At 40.4% G+C, this 22,541-nt stretch overlaps 3 protein-coding genes across 4 annotated transcripts; 1 reads left to right on the plus strand and 2 right to left on the minus strand.

Moving 5' to 3' along the window:
• Positions 1-40: 40 nt before the first annotated feature.
• On the plus strand, positions 41-3,773 carry mbd4 (methyl-CpG binding domain protein 4). 2 transcript variants are annotated; one of them, XM_070840004.1, is made up of 8 exons: positions 41-203; positions 347-671; positions 756-1,513; positions 2,393-2,458; positions 2,566-2,700; positions 3,000-3,149; positions 3,309-3,412; positions 3,494-3,773. In XM_070840004.1, the coding sequence occupies exons 2-8, from the start codon at positions 361-363 to the stop codon at positions 3,566-3,568; spliced, it is 1,599 nt and encodes a 532-aa protein (XP_070696105.1). In that variant the 5' UTR covers positions 41-203; positions 347-360; the 3' UTR covers positions 3,569-3,773. The 2 variants fall into 2 exon arrangements, with proteins under 2 accessions (XP_070696105.1, XP_070696103.1); XM_070840002.1 differs by having other exon boundaries at positions 41-187.
• Positions 3,774-7,117: 3,344 nt separating this feature from the next.
• On the minus strand, positions 7,118-11,523 carry LOC139209911 (protein disulfide isomerase CRELD1). Its single transcript, XM_070839810.1, has 10 exons — positions 11,407-11,523; positions 11,228-11,310; positions 10,702-10,812; positions 10,323-10,414; positions 9,967-10,146; positions 9,763-9,858; positions 9,583-9,666; positions 8,959-9,054; positions 8,728-8,868; positions 7,118-8,623 (listed from the first exon to the last, which is right to left on the minus strand). Exons 1-10 carry the CDS (start codon positions 11,521-11,523, stop codon positions 8,403-8,405), a joined length of 1,221 nt encoding a protein of 406 aa, XP_070695911.1. The 3' UTR covers positions 7,118-8,402.
• A 1,896-nt stretch (positions 11,524-13,419) lies between these two features.
• Positions 13,420-21,070, minus strand: LOC139209672 (interleukin-17 receptor C). Its single transcript, XM_070839474.1, is given in 15 exon segments — positions 13,420-14,909; positions 15,187-15,225; positions 15,308-15,403; positions 15,596-15,647; positions 15,755-15,802; positions 16,916-17,148; positions 17,248-17,305; positions 17,404-17,466; positions 17,572-17,705; positions 17,896-18,139; positions 18,755-18,867; positions 18,978-19,097; positions 19,345-19,479; positions 19,572-19,599; positions 20,808-21,070. Coding segments are annotated over 15 exon segments (2,274 nt in total). The 5' UTR covers positions 20,931-21,070; the 3' UTR covers positions 13,420-14,121.
• Between the last annotated feature and the right edge of the window lie 1,471 nt (positions 21,071-22,541).

The raw sequence follows: 22,541 nt of genomic DNA on the forward strand, positions 1-22,541 counted from the left end.
ACTCGGATCTGCTCGCTACTTCCTGTCTGCAGAACGAGCATGGACTCATCCATGAAAAGGAGCTATTATGAATGTTTGCGTGCTACAACCACACTCCCACTCAGGTGTTGACATCAGAAAGTGACAGAGTACAGAATGTCGGTCTCCACATCTGTCCTACACATTTGGAAGGAAGGAAGAGTTCGAGGTTTACCAATATTTTTGTATGTCATGTATGCCTTTGAACAAGTCTGTTACATTAACATGTTTGTACTTCACATGCTGTCTTCAGTAAAATCCATGGTGTGTTGATAGTTTATGTGGTATTGTATAACGGAGAGATGCCATGTATATGTTGTTATTCTAGGTATTTCTGGGTAAATGACTGCTGATGTGGGAGTAAAAAGTCAGCTGCTGGAGAAAGACATGAATTTAGTGAGCTTCAACAAAGACTCCACCGCTTCAGAATCTACAGCTGTGTCATCTGGGCTTAGAGACAGCAACACTCTTCCCAAAATGCACACTACAGACTGTGAAATCCAGCTTCAGACCAGTGGAGACATAAATAACCAAAGTTGCAAGGACAAGGATGAGTCGTGCCGCACTTCTACAATGCCCCCTGGCTGGATCAGAGAGGTGAGGCAGAGGAAAGCAGGAAAGACAGCAGGGAAACTGGATGTCTACATTACAAGGTGACTGTGTTTTCCTGGAAGCTTGTCTGTATGTAATCATACCTTGGTCGCATCAATGTTTAATTGATCTTTCTGTTCTTTAAGTCCCCAAGGGCAGAAGTTCCGGTCAAGAGCATCCTTGCACGCTTTCCTCCTAAAAAATGGAGGAGGGAACACAGACATAAAGGTTTTTGACTTCACTGCATCCGAAGGTTATGATGTTGCCACTCCCTCTCAAAGGAAACAGAGGAGAAGAAGGAAAAAGCATGCAGATGGACAGCAGGTAAACACAGAGGATGCAACAGAAATGCTGGATCCCCCTCCAAATAAATCTAAAAGAGCATCTCCATCCCCAAGAAGTGCTAAAGAAGACAAAGTAAAGAGCGCAAAAGACACTAGCCATATTGATAATGACATTGTACTAGAGGAGATCAAACATGTGCTGGAGGTGTGTAGTGATAAAACTGATGAGACGGTCAAGTGTTGCACACAAACTGCACCTTCATCCACAGCAGATGATGTCAAACTACAGAAGAGCCCTCAGCGAGTGGGTCTGCTGAGAGAGAAGCTACTCAGACTGGCTCCTTCCACAAACCAACAACACGCTTTTGTTGTTCACGAGGACGGAAAGGCTTTCTCGCAACCCTCCGTCCCGACTCTGAATGTTGAACCTGCCACTGAGAGCGAGAATGAGGGTGAAGATGAGCGAAGCAGAGATGAGACGCAGATTCACAGCAAAGGTGACAACAAGCCTATTTCTGAACTGGTGGCTGATGCTGACAGTCACCAGGATGTGGAAGAGGAGGTGTTATTACCTGACATCACTGATGGGAGCTGCACACCGGTGAGAGATTCCCAGAATAGTAAGTATGATCTACACTGTCTGACAGCTTGTAAAAGCAGCAATACAAGCTAGTTTCCTCTGCATCTATTCTTTAAAAAAAAAAAAAAAACTTATTTCTATTTTGATTTCAGCATATTTTGCAGTGCAGTACAATTTCCATACAACTTCACAGTCAAACATGTCAGTTTTTCTCTATCCAGTTTTCAGCTGCCTTCATGTTTTCGAGTACATACATAAAATAATTAAATAAAACAATACGTAAATAATACACAGTTTAAACAAACTGAATATACCAGGGACAAAGAGCCTAAAAAAAGAAAAGGGGGAATAGAGACGTGTGATAAAGAGAGAAGGGAGAAGATACTGTATGTCATACTATACTATAATTGTTGTTATTAATGAATGATCAATTATTACCGAATACATGACATGTACTGGGGCTTGTGGTGCCTTAATATATATGCCATTTGTTCTACCTCATAAAGTTCCCATAATTTTTTAATTCATGTGCTGTATGAGGCAGGAGCAGGTTTTTAGCTAATGACAAATCATGCAAAACATGCTTCAAAATTGTTACTTGACTTCATTCATCAAGACAAATATGTCAGGTATGAGTATGATTTATCTGTGATGTCTGGAATTATTTTGTGATTACCTTGCATTTAAATTCCCACTAAGTATTTGTGATAGTCGCCATCTGTGCCTCTCCACATTAATTTCCGCATTATTTGTAGGTTGTTTGTGTTCATGAACTAGAAATATTGTAGTAATCTCCATAAAGTAGAGATTTTCTATTTTCTTTTCCAGATTGGAATCGGGTTTTTTTTTGTTTTACCATTACATATGTATCATAGCTATTTTTTTTTTTTTAATACATAAATGTTTCCTGTCTGCCCAGAGTCTAAAAGCATGGAAGACAAACGGAAAACAAGCCCGTATTTCAGAAGGAAACCCTCCAGAGATGGTAATGTTAAAATGGCTCATTTAATACAACAAACTTTTTTATGACTCAACATTAATGAACTAAAAGTGTATGTGGCTTAAGGAGAAATGTACACTGTCTGTACACAGGCCTGAGCCCACCCAGGAGGAAGGTCTTCAAGAAGTGGACACCTCCTCGCTCTCCCTACAACCTCGTACAGGAAACCCTTTTCCACGACCCCTGGAAGCTCCTGGTGGCAACCATTTTTCTGAATAAGACCAGTGGTAAGATCCAACATACACACATTATTGTTATTATTATTATTATTGGTAGTAATACTACCCCTACTCCCTTTTTAATAATAATATTAATGATGATAATAATACATTCTTATCTTACATGTTTTGTCATGAATGATCTTTATCTATTTTGTTTGCGTTTTATTTTGAAGCACACTGAGTCTACGCCTGTCCTATGAAATGTGCTATTTAGATTAACTTTACTTGACATGGACACACTGCAGTGCAGCAGTAGTGCACCAACCAGTGCTCAAGTATAGCCTTTTTTGTTAACAATACTTCAGGCAAGATGGCCATTCCAGTGCTGTGGCAGTTCTTTGAGCATTACCCATCTGCAGAGGTGACCCGGGAGGCCGACTGGAAGCCCATGTCTGAACTCATGAAGCCATTAGGCCTGTATGAGCTGAGAGCCAAAACACTCGTCCGCTTCTCAGGTAAAAGTGCTTTTCCACTGCATGTAATGGATGTATGTATGTTTGTGCACAGTAATTGCAGTACTATTGCTGTGTTCATTTGTTGTCACTGTAGTCAGAATATGTGAAGCAATTAATCAGCAGCCAAGAAATCCTCACAATCTATTGTCTCGTGTGTAGAGGAATACCTCACTAAACAGTGGCATTATCCCATCGAGCTGCATGGTATTGGGAAGTACGGCAACGACTCCTACAGGATCTTCTGTGTGGGAGAATGGAGACAGGTGAGTGGAATCCCAACTATTTCAATGGCTTACATTAGTTTTGTAGTGATTATTAATTAATTATTAATTTTTTTATCGAAGGTGACACCTGAAGATCACATGTTAAACAAATACCACGCCTGGCTCTGGGAGAATTACGAAACACTTGGAATCTGAACCAGAGAGTGTGAGGAACTGCGAGGAAGATCTGTTGTGGCACAGAAAAGAAAATCAGTTATATGACACAAACACCGCAATTATCTAAAAATAGCAGGATTATGATGAACTTGCAATGTTAAACCAGAATTGCTTTAAAATTATGCAAAATATGCAAGACATCAGTGTTAGCCTTTCTTTAAAAAGTTTTAGTCAGTATGTTTAATAAAGCGTTTTAGGTGGTTTAAAAGTTGAAATGATTCACGAGTGCATTATTCATTCAGTCTTCTTGCTGGTTGTCTTGTTCCAATCCGGAGATATCTTCTGACTGTATCTGGTTTTTCCATTGTCACAGGCTGATGATCTTTCTTTTTGAGTGCACTGATGCATGACCTCACTCTCCACACAGCAGTTTTCTTTTTGTGGGGGGTAACTTGATTCCCAAGGCAACTGTTGCCACCGCAAAACACTCAGTGAAAGCAAAGGCATGTCACGGTTTAATCCCTAACTAGTACAAGTATAATAATTTACTAAATTTACACTGGGAGTAGTGTTATGATTTACTTTAATTGCAACCTTAAGAAGATAATTAGATTAGAGCGCAGGATTTGACACTTTGGAAAATTTCATTCCACAAACCCTGGACCTCTCTGGTGGGCGATCAGAAGAACCTCAACAACAAAAATGAAACTACGTAAGACAACAGCTTTGTTTTTCCTTTTTTTGTCCATTTTATTATTGCTAGTAAACATGTTAAACATGGGCTGTGATTCTGTTTATCTCAATCTTCGTTTTCACAGCGGCCATTTCGATAGCTTCCACACCAGTGTGTGTTCCTCACGACACACCTCCTGTCCGACAGAGTCGCTGCCTGGTGGTCACTCCCATGACGTTTCCCATCATCTCAGACTCTGCACGGCTGCGAACAAGCAATCAGGTGAGCAGAGATTCATTGATACTTCATTCATTGACTGACTGCTCTCCTGTGTCAGAGGTGGAGTTTGCTTTGAGGTTAACAATTAATCTGTTCATTAATCCAGAGTATTCCACGACTGAACCCTTTACATCCACCTTTGGTCCACAAACGCACCGTCAGTCTGGAGACACCAGCTGTTCACCATCACAACCACCAGAGGACACTCATCTTGCAGAGGAGAGAGCACTACAGGTAGGCCAATACCCCACAGTAGCAGGTTCTTTATTGAGACGCTATTGCCATCTTTGCTTTGGAGGGCTGAGTTTAATGTCACTGACTTTTAGTTTGTTGATGTGTCAGGTATCATCAGGTGTGGCGAAAACCCTTTTATGGAAGCAGCAGTGAGAGGGAAGAGTACCGGTAAAGCACTGAACACTTTCACTTCACCTTCTGTACTGAAGAGTCTTTTTCTCTTATCCTCTGCATCTCTCCAAAATGGGGATTGCATCATATACTGCACATACGCAGTACTTAAAGTTCATTGATGACAAAGAAAAGTCGTTCTCTTTCCCATAGGAAGGAACTGCGAGAGCAGTTAAAGAGGCAGATAGAGGAGAAATGTGTAGCGCTGAAGCTGCATCTGGCCAGTAAAACGAAGGAAGCAGAATATCTCCGAGAAGTGGACCACCTCGCCCTGTCCAAGGACAGAGAGCAAAGGATCCGGCACAGCAAAGCAATGACAGCCTACAGAGATGAGAACAAAAGGGTACGGCTCACACATACATTATGTATCCGCTGCTAATGCCTTTGTGTTAAAATCCCTTACATTAATGCCCTGAATGTGGTTGAACATGCTGGCTGCTCTCAGGTTACAACAATATAGGGAGTGTTTGAGGTTTTCCTGTCTGTCTCTGCTGTGTGTGTGTGTGTGTGTGTGTGCAGCTGATGGAGCAGAGCTGGAAGGACAGAGCACTAACACGCTCCCAGGAGGCCCTGAAGGAGAGAGAGCTGCTGTGCCTCAACCCCATTAACTGGAGTGGAACACTGAAATAGGTTGAACCTCAACATCCTCAAAACTTCAGAGTACCATGGTGAAGTTAGTTTGAAGCTGGATATTCAACAGACCCCAAACCCGGCGCGATCTTCTTGCTCAGTTTCTCCAGTACTGACAACAGGAGGAAGGTGGGCTCAGCTCCCAGCCTCAATAAATTACTGTTTATCACAAAAATATGTTCTTTTCTCATGTTGACTTGACAACATTAGTGAAAATTAATTTCATGTAGCACGCTTATTTTTATTGTTATTATTATTGTATAATTTAATTCGACTCTGGACCAAAATGTTTCACTACACGGGCCACATAGGACACACCTCTTCATATTGGATTTAATTTTTTAAATATTTCTATGGAAAATTCATGATTTTTTTCAGTGGCTTCCATGTAATGTGAAGCAGTGACTCCAAATCAATGTGATGTGTCTTTTATGCTTTTTTCCATTGGTTTATATGAAATCAAGGATTTTCTATTAAACACTTATACAAACTAAGAACCATTGAAATCTAATGTGAAGAGGTGTGTCCTATTTGTCCAGTTTAGTGACTCATTTGATTTGAAGTCACTGTTTCACATTACATGGAAGATATTGAAAAGACATCATGAATTTAAAAACAAAAACTCGTAATCCATTATTAAGAGGTGTGTCATATATGGCCTGTGTAGTATACATTTCTGGTACATGTGGAAGCTATTGAAAACACGCCATTATTTTTTTGATAAAATAATTCTGTAAAATAAATTACACTTTACAAATATGTGTGCTAAATGAACACAGTTTAGTAATAATAATAATAATTTTGTAATTATAATTTTCACTAATATTGTAAAGTCATCATGAAGATATTTAAATAACACTGTTTTTGTATGGTCTGTAATGTTTGTTGTTTATGTTTTGTAAAACTAGCTTCACCGTGGTCCTCAGACTCAGGTCTTGCTGTAGCACATAGACATGCATGTGTCAGATGAAAATGGGATGAAACATATATAGTGATGTGAAATTAGTGATAACCATTTTCAGAATTGTCTGATTATATAAGAATTCCCATATATTTCCAGTCTTACTTTACAAAGGTTCTCTTTTCCACTGCTGTGAATTCCAGTACAGTAAATCTTAAAGCTTAAGAGTGCTCCTTCAATTCAGTATTACACTCCTATAACATTGTTGGGTCTCACGATTTTTTTTAAGTTTGTGCAGGAGATAGCAATATGGTCATGCATTCTTTTTCCTGTCAAAACATGGTGCCTACATTATCCACAATACAACTCGACCGCCAACAGCTCTGTTGGAAATTCAGGTAGTGGAAAATGTGTCCAAAAGCCACAACCCTCAAGCAGACATGATGTGGTGACCTCACTTCTTTTCAACTCCACACCTCCACTTTTTTTTTTTCCATTTTCCAAGTTCTATTTAGCCCTCAACTACAATTTATAAAATTTAAAACATTCACAGGGATCCCTCTGGAGTTACAAAAGACTTCATGTGACTTTTTCCACATATGCAGTACTACTATCCAAGACCTGCAAACCTTTGATGTGTAAAATTGTTGGAATCTCCCTTTAAGGGTTTCTCTCAGGCACGGACTTCCTTCATGTCCTGTAATTTATGCTGCAAAATTCAATTGTAGAAAATCCTCTTCTTCAAGCTATAATGTTTTTCCTCATTCTGTTTATATAAAAAGCAGTAGAACCTTGACAAAATGAAATTAAAAAACATTTTTTTTAAAAACATGAGGGGTGACAGACGTTTTATTGTAAAGCAAACATCTACACTGAATGACTGTGGACGAATTTCCACACTAGGAAAACCAAAAATAATTTATATGGACAGGTAAAAGTGATGCTTCCATATCTGCTACATTTACAATTGAACATGTTTAAAAAAAAAAAAAAAAAAAGTGCGTTGAAAATTCACACAAAAATACACAGAAGAAATGTCAAGCAAAACATGATAAACATCTTTCCAATAAATATTGCTTTCAAAATAAATTAGAGGCAACACAAAATGGCTTTAATCATCCAGATCAGAGCTGGTATTTAGCTAAGAACATTCCCTCACACACTCAAATGGTCAAAAGCAATAATGTTGGTGATCCAGCAGCTGTTAAAATCTTCCATGCCAAAATAAAGCAATAAATTACTAAGTGTAGTAACTTTCATTTCAAATCCTACTTTCATGCATTATTACTAAAAAGAATCATTCAGTAAGTAAGGAGGTAAAAAGTCATTCTGTGAACATAAATAACCAGTGAGTCATGATGGAAATATCCCAGAGTTTCGATGAGCTTTGTTTTTTGAGACAATTGAGGAAATTCAAAAAATTCCCTTATCCCGACTCATGCCCATTGCAAGAAGCTTAGATGTTGCACTAACCTGACACGGCCCAAACTTGCGTACCATTCAGTCGATGGGAAAAACCTCTGCTTCATAGTAGTGACAAAATGAAGAAAAAAAATATGATGGACATGATGACTGGAGGTTTTGATTGTGTGGAAGAAAACGACATCATTTCTTTAGCAACAGCCAGATGAGACATCCAAATGCATAATAGATTTTAACAATCAGTAGTGGTCTTCGTGTCACCCTTGTTCCCAACAAAGTGGAGGTAGGGGATTATATTCAGTTCCTTTATGTCAGTGCAGTGTTGCTTTTGTTAATCCTCTTCAAAATTCACGGCTTCATGGCCTTCAAGTTCTCCCTTTTTCCTGCATTATCCTATTCTTTAACATAAATTAACCCGAGCCCTTTCAAGTAACTCCCCAATCCCAAATAAATCCCTGAAAGGCTAGCAGTGTATGGATCGTTTCCTGTCTCAAGCTGAGCCTTATTCACCCCAACTGGCTGGTACTCCAAGGTCCTTCCTCAAATCGTGGCCCCAGACAAGTCTAGCGTCCCTTCAGAAATCCATCCAGCATATAGTCTCCCTTTTCTGTCAGCCAGTATCCAGCCATAGCAGCCACACCTCCGATGAAAATGGCCGTGAAAACCATGTCACCCTTAGCGGCAAGCGTAGCCAGGGCGCAGATTACGACACCGAAGAACATCTGCTGCAGCACAAGGACCTCATCATCTGTCATGTCGTCAAACAGCCCCTTTTCTGGGCCAGCTGAGGAGGTAGAGGGGAAAATAAAAACTTAGCTAAAAGCACTGAGAAGCTGTTCATACCAGTATATTAACAGTGTTTGTGCATTTACTGTTATGTCTTCTTACCAGGAGGCTTATTCTCAACACAAATGCTGTCTCTTCTGATGAATCCATCAGCACAGTCACAGTGGAAGGAGCCCTCCTCATTGATACAGGCCTCGTTGAGTCCTGGGCATGCTATTGCATGGTCGCTACATTCATCTACATCTGTGCGAGGGAGCAAAGAAAAACAGTTCTAGGAAATCAGGAAAATGTCCAGAGGCGTGGCATAGAAATTCAGTAAATAAGGATCCTTACCAAGACACTTGGCTCCTTTCAATTTGTAGCCACGTGAACATTTCTTACAGCGGGCAGGACCACTACCCATGCAGCCCACACATGCCTGGTCACAGCCTGGATACAGCAGATGCAAAGTGGTCAATATCACCTACTAACGTGGGCAATAAGCATAATGTAGTATGAATGAATATGGATGTGTCCTACGGTGGAAAATGTGGTCCCACAGGAAACCTGATAGTAAATAACTTTCCTAAAACCACCAGTAAGTTGGAGGTTCGGTCTGCAGCCATTCTCGTGCTGTAGCTTTCTTACCAACTGTTATTAACAATTATTATTATTTTGATTTGCTGCTTTTCTTTTCTAAACTGAATGTTTTTGGGTAATGAAAGATTGGTTGAATAAAACAAGCAATTTGAATACACCAATAAAACCATTCATATTTTGTGATGAGATATAGTACATTTTTCATTATGATTTATCCAACTTTAAAAGTGTAACTTAAAAGCCTGCCTCATAACATATTTTTTTAAAAACTGCAAAAATCTAGAAATCTTAAGAGAAGTGTACTTGCATGCTTTCATAAGGTACAATACGATGTGCTGACACCAGTAACTTAAACAGTACCGGCACAAGAGAGCGTACCTCTGCATTCATATGATCCATCTGTGTTGTGACAGTAGGTGTTCGAAGGACACCGAGCCAGCTCTGTACCACACTCGTCGATGTCTAAGAGACACACAATGGCAGTCAAACGACACACATCCAGACAACTGGCACAGGGTCAACGAAATGTTACCACATGACCTCTAAAGCCACACTCACCCACGCACTTGTTGTCATGAAGGATCCAGCCGGGTTTGCAGTCGAGGCATTTGTAGTCCTGCGGCCCTGAGCATTGTTTACACGAGTGGTAGCAAGCTATAAGGGATAACAGACAAGGAGACAGTGAGGAGGTCAATTTTAGATGGCCTCAGACAGGATTAAATCCATGTAGAGGGTTGAAACCGTTGTTTGGATCTGAGGTACCTCCACAGGCTCCTATGCTGTCATTAGAGCTTTTCTCTCTGTAGTAGCCATCAGCACAGCTCTGGCACAAATGGCCCGAATATCCGGGATCACAGACACACTCTCCATCTCCCAGGCGAGTCCCTTCCCCCTCGCAGCGGCCCAGACCTCCACACACACCACCAGGGCCGGATGGACATTCTGTATTGGATAAATATGGCATTAGTGGAACTCATTGGTGAGATGAATTTGACATCTTTATGAAGTCTAAATTATTCTTCACATGGGACACCTGAGGATAAATACGGTTTGGCATGGTGAGGTTTTCTATACAGATATCAGGAGGCTTCTGGTTAATGCCATTTTTTATTTCACACCTTTGCAGTCAGGTCCAAAGCGTCCAGGTGGACAGCAGAGTCTCAGCTCCTCTATGCACAGCCACTCAAACAGGTCCGGTGCCTCCTGCTGCCTACAGGACATCATGCCAATCATGGAGTTAAAACGGGGGCATGTGAATAAATCTTACACACACACACAGACTCCATTTAAAAAATTAATGTGGGATTAAAACAAATCTAATTACAGAATACCCAAATTTAAAACAGAGTACTTCATGACACTCTCACTACGTAAATACTAAATGAGGATATTCCCATTTTTTTTTCCACGAGATTGCAGCTTATTTAGAATTAGCTGTTCCTCTGTGTGATTCATCAAAAACAAAAATCTAATACAGGATGCACATATCACATTTACCTGTGGAACCACCACGTCTCCACCTGGTCCTCTATCTGCTCCAGCAGTTGGTTACATTCAAAATCTGTTTTCTCACAAGCAGATTCTACTATTTCCAGGAGCCGAGTCTCACTGAAACAAGAGGACAACAGTTTCGAGATCAATTGGAGACCAAAGTAGAATCACAGAGCAGATGCTGTCCCAGTCCTCCCCCCCACCCCCAAATGAATAGTGGAGCCTTGCTCTGGTCCACTGAGAGGATTCACTCCCCTCAGTGGAAGGTAACATTTAAAATAGACTGGCTTATGTAATCATTCTCATGTTACAAAATATCATATAAATGTGCAGGGAAGACAAAGGACGTCCGAAACTGAATACAAATTCAAGAAGGATCAAAATAGGAGTTGATACATTTGCATTGCTGCATCTGTTTGGCATTTGATACCAAATATTGACTGACTGCACAATCCCTGTCGATCAACTACATCAGTGAGAAGATTTTTAAGAATCAAGTGTAGGTGTGACTTCAATTAAAACCTTCTCTGACCTGCGTGCATACTTGGCCAGCTTTTCTTCCTCCCAGGCAGTGTTACCACCTCCGAAGTTCTTGTTGGCTGTTCTCTCCAAACCCTAAAAAGAGGGACATCTCAGGGCTCAATAATACTGGAAAAACACGGGTAAAGAAGATAAACATGAACTGATGGTGCATTAACTCAAACGCGGCACCTTAATGAAACTCTCTGTGAGTTTTCGGCAGGTCTGGCATGGCGCAGTCTGGACTCTCACCACAGAGAGCTCTGAGAGAAGCACCAGAGCAGGCAGGAACGGCCAGGCCCACCACATGATGCTTCAGAAAACACACACACACACAAATGATTAATGCACGGCAAATAAAAACTATCATGTTGTACGCTTTGAGAAGAGCTTTTCATATCATGTCTCCTTTGAGACCCTGACATATTGCATCAATTGGATGCTATGTACTTCTACTGTGTGCAGAGGGGGCGGACATAACATTAAAGCAATCCAACAAAATGCCTTAAAATGTACACTCAGCTAAAACTAATGTAATCTAATACAACATCCCCGCAATAAATCCTCCCTTCATGAAGGTTATGATGTCCAGTTTTTGTTTACGCCATGTTATGGAGGTGTAGATTCAACTGTGTGATTATTTTAGCACTGAGTTACACAGAGAGGTGTTTGTTATTTAGCCCACCTTCATTAAAATAAATGGGGTGGACAAACCAATAGAAACACCTGAACAGTACAGTTCAACACTAAACTACAAACTCTCTAAAACAGTTTGAACAAAACCTGAACCTTAATGAAGGGATTATTTAATGAATTAGACTAGTAGTTTTAGCTCGGTGTACCTAATAAACTGGCGACTACACACATACTGTGAAGCATAATGTTCAGTATTTACTGACACTGTGACAGAGTGGTGATCATTTCTAATGGGATTTTTAAGCTGTAGTGTTAGTACTTAAAACTGGACTGCGTTATATCGCTGTCCTGTTATTTAGTTCATCCTCTGTGACGCCAAAGGTGTTATTTTCATACGGATTTATGTAAATTTCATGATTAGGATGAATTTAAACTGAGTATGCTACACACAATGCGGTCCTGAAGCAGCCCAGCCACTCCTGCTGTTGTTCTATTCATTCAGTCTTGTTGAGAAGCTTTAGAAACACACACCTCGCTGGGATGCTCCTCTTTCACTGTTAGCTTAGCTAGCTCAACATCAGCACCACACAATATTAACCAGCTAGCTACTGGCTAAGGTCAGTATTCAACGTTAGCTGCTAGCCTGAGCTAACGATGTCCATCACGGTCTGCTAATCTGTCCGGTGTGTCTTTAAAGTCTGTTTAAGTCATCTATAGCGTCCTCCTGGCGACATTTAACTTCACACATGTGCTAAGTCGTGTTTATTTCAGTCTGAAATTAGCTAGCCGCACTGTTTTAATTGGCTTCTGTGGCTCTTACCTTGTTGTAGAGCCACCACGTCCGCTGCACCACTGATGATTGTCTGACTCCCCGCTGGTTCACACGATGCGGACACAGTTTCACATTTCTCGCCGTCACTTTGAACGCTTCAGGTGTGCCATTTGTAGTCGCCGAGCCACAGATCCTGCCCAGCCGGCTGAATGAGCTGCTAGCTGCTAAGCTACACTGTGATGGATCAATAAGCAGCTTCCAGTCGGTTCTCTGATTTCCGCCGCGCGGCGCAGACACACATCAGAACGTGAGGACATGGCACCGCCCAATCCCGCTGGGACCCCCCTCCATCAACCAGTCATGTTTGTCCACAGCAAATGTGACTCTGCTCTGACTGCCCATTGCTACAGTCTATATGTATTTAGAATGCATTTTGATCCCTGTATGTCAAAACATGCAGATAAATTAAGATGTCTGCAATCAATTAAAAATGATCTTTCAGAATATGTGCAAATTATTTTTTTTTACTTGTCAAATCTATGAACTGACTTCACAAAGTGATGATTTAATTTAGCAAAGATAATATTTCACAATAAATAGTTGTTTTTACTAGTATTGGCAGGTCAACGTGAAGGTATTGTAAAAGCATTGTTTTTGTGTCTATCAAACAGTAAATTATTGACAGGGCAGAGTGAATGACTGGAATATCCAACTTAAAATTAATCACACCATGGTCATGTTTTTTCTTTTCTGCATTTTAAACACATAAAGATGTTTTATTGTGGTCAGAAGACCATTTTCCTGACCGCATGATTCAGACAGATTCTTTATTCAATCCCACTTTAAACCGTAAGAAAAAACAAAAACACAGTATAAAACGGACTCACCATGCCTGGAGAAAGCAACTGAATATAGTCACGAATAGACCCAGAGAGAGAAAAAAAGCTTATTTTTGTAAATTATTTCTTCATGTAACTCAGCACTCTCGTGTTCAATATATGTGCATGCAGGATGTCAAATAAATATGTCAAACACACACAATGGCACACAAACTGTAGTGTCAGGACAAAAACAATAGTGCAATTTACTGAGATTTTTGTTGTGCATTTTATTCTAATTATTGTATTTGGTAGTACTAAGGTCATTTTCTTTTTAAACATAGTCGTAACAGCCCACTTTGTGATAATACTGTGTATCAATTTATGTATTTTTGCTTGAATTTACTTTTAGCAGTAGTGTGAGGTTTTAATGTTGTGAGTTTTTTCACTACTGTAGAGCAGCAAGAAGTCAAGCTATAACAACCCCCTCTTTTATTTGAAAAGGGAGCCACTGTTTCCGCTGCCAGAGACATGAACACTTCATCCCCTTTTCAACAGCCACTAGACCCCCAGATGTTCAGAGCAGCAAATGAAAAAGCTGTAGACTGATACTGATTTATCTGAGAGTCTTCCACTCATCGCATGTTGCTCATCCGAGAGCTGAGGCTTCCTCTCCTGCTGTCAGACCCACTCCATTTCACTGACCTTGGGGCTTGTGTCAGGACTGGAGGGAGGTGTAATAAGACATGGCTGCAAGGGCACCGTTTCCCCAGAGTCTTCAGCTCCTAGCCCAGCGCAACTCTGGGACACAGCGAGCCGTAACACAGTAGTACCTGCTGTGAACCCTGACAGCCCCCTGGCCAGAGCTCGGGACGCCATCCTGAGCCCCCCTGCTCTTTTCCGTCTGGCTGATGCGGTAGCCATTTGCCGAGCCCCGGCCAGTTCAGTCAGAAAGCCCAGGCTCTGGGAGGGGAGGCTGTAGACATGAAGGCCGCGGAAGAGTTCTGGCAGCGGCCGGAAACCACCCGGAGGTTCGGGTGGAAGTGATTCAAACTGCACCAGCATGAACCGCTCACCAGCACGGCCCTGTAAGTAGTCTGCTAGAATACAGCTCAATGAAGCAGTAAAAACATCCATACAGGGAGAGGAGGCGGCGTGGCTCCTTCCTTCCTCCTCTTCCTCCACATCTCTGTTCCTCTCCCTGAGAGCTCCCCATTCTTCAGCCTTTATCCAGGCGGCCTGGGTTAGGACCAGCACCACTTTGCCCCCCTGCCTCTGTAGTCGGTTCAGTCTTGAGTGGAGCCATGGAATGGGGCCCAGTACGCTGAGCTCGGCCCGACTCCACAGGTCTAGAGACACGGTGAAGCCCAGGACTTGGAGGGACGAGCCAAGGTGGCTCATCAGCTCTGGCAAAGCCTGGTGGTCATCCGGTGGGTAAAGCAACACCACATGACCACCACCCACAGCACCTGAACAAGAATAAAGAATATGAGATAGGATAAACAGAAATCATTTTTTGGATGAGCCACAACTAACATTTGCTGTTAGAAAAGATACAGAATATACATAAGAATTTAGGTTGAAAGGGTAATAAATACAAGTCAATATTTAAACACAAGAACGTGAATATTCATACAGCTCTACAAATGTATGAATAAAGGTATGAAAATGTAATGTTGACAGTAAAAAGGGAACGTGGAAAATAGTGGATGATCAGAATGAAACAGATGTCAGGCTTTCCTGTACCTTTAACATCATCTTCTTTCAACCATCTCCACATGTAGCCTAAAAGGAACACAGAAGAATACATTGACATATGCTGCTAAAGTGCTATTAATATTCATTGACATACAAAAAGAAAACTAACCTTTTAGCACCCCCCGTATGAAATAGGCTCCTAGTATGGCCAAACAAACAAGAAGGAATCCAATGAAGAGAGGCAGGCTCCATCTCCATCGAGATGCTGGAAAATAAATAAACCATTGAGCTCAAAAGTCTTAAAAAAGCATGAAAAAGAAGTTTCACAGACACTGCTAATGTTATAAAACAATGGAGTGTAACAATTTCTTATCTTCCACTAATTCAAAAAACGTTGCTCGTTTCAGCTGATAAGAGTTAATCATTAAACAACTTGCACTACATTTAATAGTCTTACTTGCAAATGGACACTGGGGCTCTAAGTGCGACTTCATCCCATGTATGTTTATCTAAAGAAGGAGTGAAAGAATTCAGGTTAGCACAGTACACACTGTAGGACACAATGAAACATGAGTACACTATATGATTATATTTAATATATCAGGACAAAGATCACCTGAACGCAAAGCAGAGGATGTGAGGACACATTGAAGTCTCCTGTTTTCTGAAAAGCAATTTGAGAAATGAATAAATAATGACCAAAAAGAAAGCGAACATTCATCATCAAGCAGAATGTGTAGCACATCTCTTTGAGAAATTACATTAAAACAATCCAACTGAGATTATGTCATTTATTTGTCTGAATTCACTTAAGAATGTTTCAACATTCAATATCTGAAGTCAGTTGTGGAAGGTAACTAAGTGCATTTACGAAAGTACTGTACTTAAGTACAATTTTAACATTTTTTTTCTTTTTCAAGTGCTTTTCTATACTTCATTACATTTATGAGAGAAATATTGTACTTTTTATTCCATTGTATTTATCTGACAATTTTAGTTACTTGGTAAATTTGCAGATTCAGATTAATAATATAAAATATAGATTAACAAACAAATTATGATGTATAATATGGGTTAAAATAACCTTTATTGATCCCTTGGTGGAAATCCACAAGCAACCCAGCAGTAAATAAATTAACTAAAATTGTCCCCTTTCAACAGCTGCAACATTTAAGTGATGCACAAATTAATACATCAGTAATTATAATACAATTATATAATATACAATCTTCTGAAATGGGCCATTCTGCTTAATGAGTACTTTTACTTTTGGCACTTGAAGTATATGATGCTAATATTTTTGTATTTTTAGCAAGTACAATTTTGAATGCAGTTAGGATGTACAGTGGTGGGTCTAGATCCTTTACTTGAGTGAAAATAGTAAAGCCACAGTATAAAAAGTAAAAGTACAAAAATATTGTCAGCAAGATGTACTTATAGTATTAGAAGTAAGGTCACTCTCAAGGCAGAAAAATGTTACTGTTAAGGGTAAGTGTTGTTATTACTATTATTATAAAATTGGATTATTGTTACTCATAATTTAATGCAGCAATTTAATGTTTTATCCGGTCAAGATGGAGCTACATTTTACTGATTTACTGTACATACTGTTGGGTAGCTTAATCATTTTTTTTTTTTGATGCAAAACTGATTTACTTAAGTAACGTAGAAGAACCTCAGAGTGCTTCGTAAGTAAGCACTGCACCTGACTTAGTTACTTCCACACTGAGGCTGTGACAGCTTGCAAAGAAAGCCAAGTGTCTCTTGATGTTTTTACCCAGTGTCCATAGCGTGTTGCTCTCCACCCAGCGTCTACATGGTTGTGCAGAGCCTGTCTGGAGCCCGTCACCTCTTCACACTGGCCTCCTGCTACGTCTTTCTCGCACAGCCACACATCTGCCTCCAGTCTGCAGGGGGCAGTCACATTCCAGCTCAGCCCTGTGCCGCCCTCCCTCACCCGAGACTTCACCACAGACACAGACACGCTGTGCTGCATTCTTTCCAACGCATCTAAAAACCAAAAAAAAGAAGAAAAAAACATTGCCATGCTGTGAAGTCATTTACTGTGCAAATTTACCTTGCTCTCAGGTTAACCGTGGTGGCCTTTACCTTGTTGGTTTTTGAAAGGGCAGCTTTCTCTTCGGAGCTCCTCTCCCTTCCACCACACCTGCAAACAAAGGTTTTTTTATATTTACATATTCTTCATTTCCAACAAATGTTTCTAGTGGTCTTTTTCTTCTCCATTACAAATAAAATGTCAGCTACCCGAAAGCACAGGCATGGTGCTGCGATGTTTGACGAAATGACCATTTCTCTCATTCCATTGGGCTGCAAATGTAAAAAAAAAATATATATATATATATATATATTATAATACTGACTAACTCTTGACTGACAGAGCAGATTAAAATGAATAGTACAGCACAGACTGACCCATGCAAGAACTTCTCCCGGCATTTCATTCCAAACCATCTGGTACATGAGCTCGCCTTGTCTGCCATCAGAGTTTTCCAGCTGGAGGACGACCACTTTTCTCTTAGGATCCCCCACAGCTCGGAGGCTGGGACCTGAGACGCAGACACATAATAACACAATATGAGACAGAGATGTAATATAGCACTTTACATGGATGGCAAACAGTTTTTTGCAAAGTCTACGCGCTAGTCTTGATAAACAGGTAGGAGCAGAGCAAGTCAGCATGTTTTCTTGATACATCTGACAGAGAAAAATTCTTTTCATTTTTACTTCATGTCTTACCATCGCATTCCCTTACAGTTCCCTCTATGTCAACTGAGCAAGCTGAAAGACAGAGGGAGGAGTGGATGTTCAGTGACAATAGCAGTCAGCAACTCACTGCGTCTTTGCCTACATTACAGCACTTAATCTCACCTTCTTCTAAGGAAGGCATGGTGATATTTTGAACGTTGTGTGCTCCGTTTGAATGTGGGTAGACGTGGACCACAACAGGAATGCCAAACATCGCTTTCTCTGTCAACAGCAGCTGCATTTACAGGAAATATCAATCGGTTACAAGAAGCACACTATAAAAGACAAAGATATTATGGAAACTAGTCTTTGAGCATTTTTACTTGAGTGCAAGTATTTCCATCAAAATATATGTTACCTGTCAAAAGTAAAAGAACTTGTTCTGAAGTAAAAATGTACCCTGTGACTGATATATTATTGTATTCTTACAGTTTTATTGCTGATGATACAAAGTTTAATAAACATTTTTCCATTGTAGCTGGTCAAGCTGGAACTAGTTTATCTATTTCAGATACAGTTAAGTAGTTTTGTGCAATGGGTCCCAGGTTGGATAGTTGGGAATTGCTGATTTAATCTTAATTATATATAGGTATTTTATACATTTATGGGTTTTTATGTAAAATCTTTATCTGTAAAGTAACTTGTATCTGTATCTGTAAACCACATGCAGTGGAGGAGTACAACATTTTATTGTATATACTCTAGTAAAGCACAAATACCTCAAAATCTTAGAGACACAGTGAAGTTCTTGAGTAAATCTAGTTGATTTCCACCACTGGAGATGAGTTAAGTAATTAATCAACAACAACTACATGAGTTAATTCCTTCACACTTGCCCAAACTTGGCTACCTCATGAGTGGGCGGCGGAGAGGCTTGGTCTAAACCAGAATAGCTTGGTTTAAACTCGACTGTCTTGCAAAATTCACTGAAGCCTGGGGAGCTGTGACACACTTTGACCAAAGCTGTAACACAAAGAAGAGAGAAGAAATTAATCCATAAAAAAAAGTGATCCATAGAATAAAATGTGTGTAGACTTTGTGTGCTTTTTGGGTTGATCTTGTGGTTTTAATACCTCTTTGCTCGGGAAGCGATATCTGAGTACTTCCCTCTGCCATTTGAGTCATGCTAAGGAACTCCTCTTGATCGTTGCTGTCACCAGATTCCTCGGAAACCTGCTTTTCCTTATCTACCACTGCATCGACAGGTGCAAAGCAATCGCAGTTGGTAATAAATACTACAGCAGAGAGCGCATTCATTTCAAACCACAACAGCCATGTGATTGACAAGTTCAACAACTATGATAAGAATTCAGGAAACAGTAAAAATGAGGGTAGCACTGACAAAGCTATTCATTGTAAAGAAGAAAAATTAGGAATGATTATTGATTAAAGTATGTCACGCTAGCTGAAAACATCCAAGACAAGATTAATGGTTACTACCTTGGATTGTGATGATGATTTGCAGGCAAGGTTCACAGTCACGTTTGGCTGAACAGCACAGAATCGCCTTAAGCTGCACATTTATGACATTCACCGTATTGTCTGGATCAGGCAGGGCAGCAGTGTACGGAGAGGCTGTGGGGAGAAACGTGTTTCTGCTTTAGACAGACTGCAGGTTCATTCTAACCTGATGTTATTACCGTGAGAGATGCGCTGATCGCGTTTACCTGAGCTCACGTGGCAGCCAGTCAGACCCTGAACAAAGAAAAGTCGGCTGTGAGAATTCAGTGTTCAGCAATCCCACTCAACCGTAATGAAGCACAACTCTTAAGTACTGTAACTGTCACTGTATTTACACTGAATTACATAAGTACCACAAGAACAATTTTACTTTAATCATTAAGCTCTTTACACAGCAGGAAGACTTGTCATAGTAGGAAAAACACAGGTGTTACTGGTAATAATAATGATGTCCCAGTGAGCTGTGGCAGTGAGCCAACCAGAAACCTCAAACTGAAGCAGCTAGTTGGGACTCGGCTATTATTAATTTGATTATTTACTCAAGTCCACAGCACACACACACACACATTTGAGATAAACGTTGACCTGCTGGCAGTTTAGGAGGTAATGTGCATCAATTAGTGTGTAAGTATGATTTACATTAGAGTTAATTATAGTGGTATTTTTGTCACTTGTGAATCCACACAGATCACATGTGTAAACCTTTACAGCCTTCTAGTAAAGTGCAAGAAACCCCAGAAGCACCTTTCTTGTTCAATCTAAGGATACACTGCAGTGTTGTTACAAATTCCACAACCAAATAGATCACAAAGACTATCAAACACAGTCTCATAGTCCTTTGTGATGCTTAATCTACTCGGCTGTGGTAAAGGTTTGATTGTCATGGCTGTATTTGTTACTACATTTATGATGTTTCCTCTGATTGATTTACCTCTCTGACACAAAATTTAGGGAATATTCAAGCCACAACAACCTTCCTTAGAAATGGAGCAGTGGGGTAAGATGTCACGCTCAGACACACTAGTAAATAAGTAATGGACATTAAACTCTGATCCCTCTCTCTCTGTCGCTCTCTCACTCTCTCTCTCTGACTCATCTCTCACCTGAAGCCTGCACACTAAGTTTTGTTATTCTGCATGTATCATTTATCATAGGCCTACATTTTTCATAAGCAATTTAAAAGAGAACAATAATAAAGGAACTCAATTTAACAGAGTCTAAACAATATTTGTAAAGTAAAACTAGATCATCTGAATTATAATTGAATTTTTTTATTTGCCTGCTGTCTTAGAATGAGAAGGTGGTATTAGACTATATCAAAGTTACAAACTGACTCCTAATAATACACAAACAGGTAGCAGTCACTCCGTTACAGCCTCACTCCACACTATCCTTTCTTAAGTTATTAAACAAACCAGAGGATTATCATGGTGCCTTGTTACCTCGCTACAGATGACCGCAGGCGCGTCTTGATCAACCACCTCCAGCGTCGTGAGCAGGCGGAAGCGCAGCAGTGACAGCAGCAGCAGGGAAAAACGTGGCACCCAAAGGCGCCTGAGAGCCATTTCTTGGAAAGCGCCTCTGCGCCTGGCACAGGGGGTGGGGGGGTCCCTCTCTAGCCCCTCGCCTACACTCCTCTCATCCGTGAACACTCAGAGTGCCGCCCGCTGCTACCCTCAAATCCACCCAGCTGCGCAGCATCACGGTTCTCCTGTGCCCGTGTGGCGCGCGTCCTTCCCGGTGACTGACAGCTCGGGAGTTGGGGCGTGTCTCAGAGGTGCCTCCTTGGTTGGTGAATCACTCAACAGAAAGCACAAAATACACACGACCTAGTTTACAGCAACAAACATACAGACCCAAGCAGCACGAGGAATCGGATCATGAGGTGTATGTTGTTAATGACAGGCTCACCAGAAGTCAATTATTGTCTGGGTTATCTCACAGACAGTGATGTCACTTCACTTGACCATCAGTGCGCCATCATTTTTATGGTTACTGTAGTTCTTTAGAAGCATGTAAGTTAAGCTTTTACAGTGAACTCTTATAGTTGGTAGTGGTGTAATGTATTGCTCTATTACACGAGGTTATTAATCATCATATTACCAGTTCTGGCAGGAATTCTAACTGTGATCGTGTGGTTACAGGCTTGCCTCATTCACTCTTCACCTCCTTTCACCTCAGTTGTTATTAGTGTGGCACCTTGGTGTGAATGCTTTCGGTTTTTAAGTTTAATCACTAACCTCTATTCAAATAAGTGGGCCACTTTAGTTCACTGATGTAGATTAGACATTGTATTCTTGCTTATTGGCTACACATTATGGAGCCCTGGCACCTGTGTTAACGGTGCACTGGACCCTCAGTTAGGTCTGGTTAATGTGTGCAAATAGGAAAATGCAAAATCATGGATTTGGTTGTTTAAGCGATAGCTGTGTGCCTAAAAGACATAATTTCAGACTCTGCGGTTCAGCTGTTTATTTTACAGAATTAAGCTATTGATAGCCAAACTGACCTACAGACTGTTATCTTTGTGGGGAACTTATTGGCAGATTCAAATAGGCTTTCTTTTCTATCGTACGATTATTTGTGTATTAACTTACCCCAGTTGTGTTACTTTTTATGACTTACACCTAGAATATAGATCATGATTTTTTTTTTTGTCAGTCTACTTAAGAAACAAGTTATGAGAAGTCTGTCTTCCTTCAGTGTCCATGTCAGAGTTAAGTGTCTTTACATCCTGAACTTGATGAGGTAAGATAACTATTTACTTCCTTATTAACCTGTCAAGCAGGCGTGTCAGTCAGTCAATACAGGAGTCTTGTTGGTTGTTGGTTATACACGTGCATGTTGAATAAACAGGTTTAAGAAAATACAAAATGCGCTCGTTTCAGTACTCGTACATTCATCGTTTTTTTCAAGAATAACAAACACTTTTTATTGTTTTCTTTACAAAAGTGTTTGCATTATACAGGCTGGTTTATAACTGTTCATCCACATTGTCTATTGAAGCAGGAAAAACAAATGATGGACAATGACACTGAAAAAACATTTGTTCAAGGGGAAATTAAGTTTGCTTAGTTAACAAGTGCAGCATGACTGAGGGAAAAAAACAATTGATTCATACTTTGTTTTCAGGAGATAGTATGTTTACAAAGTTTGCATAAGACTGGAGACAAGCA

The sequence above is a fragment of the Pempheris klunzingeri genome, chromosome 11 (assembly GCF_042242105.1).
Source record: "Pempheris klunzingeri isolate RE-2024b chromosome 11, fPemKlu1.hap1, whole genome shotgun sequence".
NCBI lineage: Eukaryota > Metazoa > Chordata > Actinopteri > Acropomatiformes > Pempheridae > Pempheris > Pempheris klunzingeri.

Bases quoted from the DNA above. Each gene is read 5' to 3' on its own strand.
- mbd4 (XM_070840004.1), top strand. From the start codon at position 361: ATGACTGCTGATGTGGGAGTAAAAAGTCAGCTGCTGGAGAAAGACATG. The intron at 672-755 runs GTGACTGTGTTT...CTGTTCTTTAAG, and splicing joins CTGGATGTCTACATTACAAG to TCCCCAAGGGCAGAAGTTCC. The intron at 3,150-3,308 runs GTAAAAGTGCTT...TCTCGTGTGTAG, and splicing joins AACACTCGTCCGCTTCTCAG to AGGAATACCTCACTAAACAG.
- LOC139209911 (XM_070839810.1), bottom strand. From the start codon at position 11,523: ATGTGGTGGGCCTGGCCGTTCCTGCCTGCTCTGGTGCTTCTCTCAGAG. The intron at 11,311-11,406 runs GTGCCGCGTTTG...CCCTCTTTTTAG, and splicing joins TCACAGAGAGTTTCATTAAG to GGTTTGGAGAGAACAGCCAA. The intron at 9,667-9,762 runs GTGAGTGTGGCT...TGTGTCTCTTAG, and splicing joins TCATGACAACAAGTGCGTGG to ACATCGACGAGTGTGGTACA.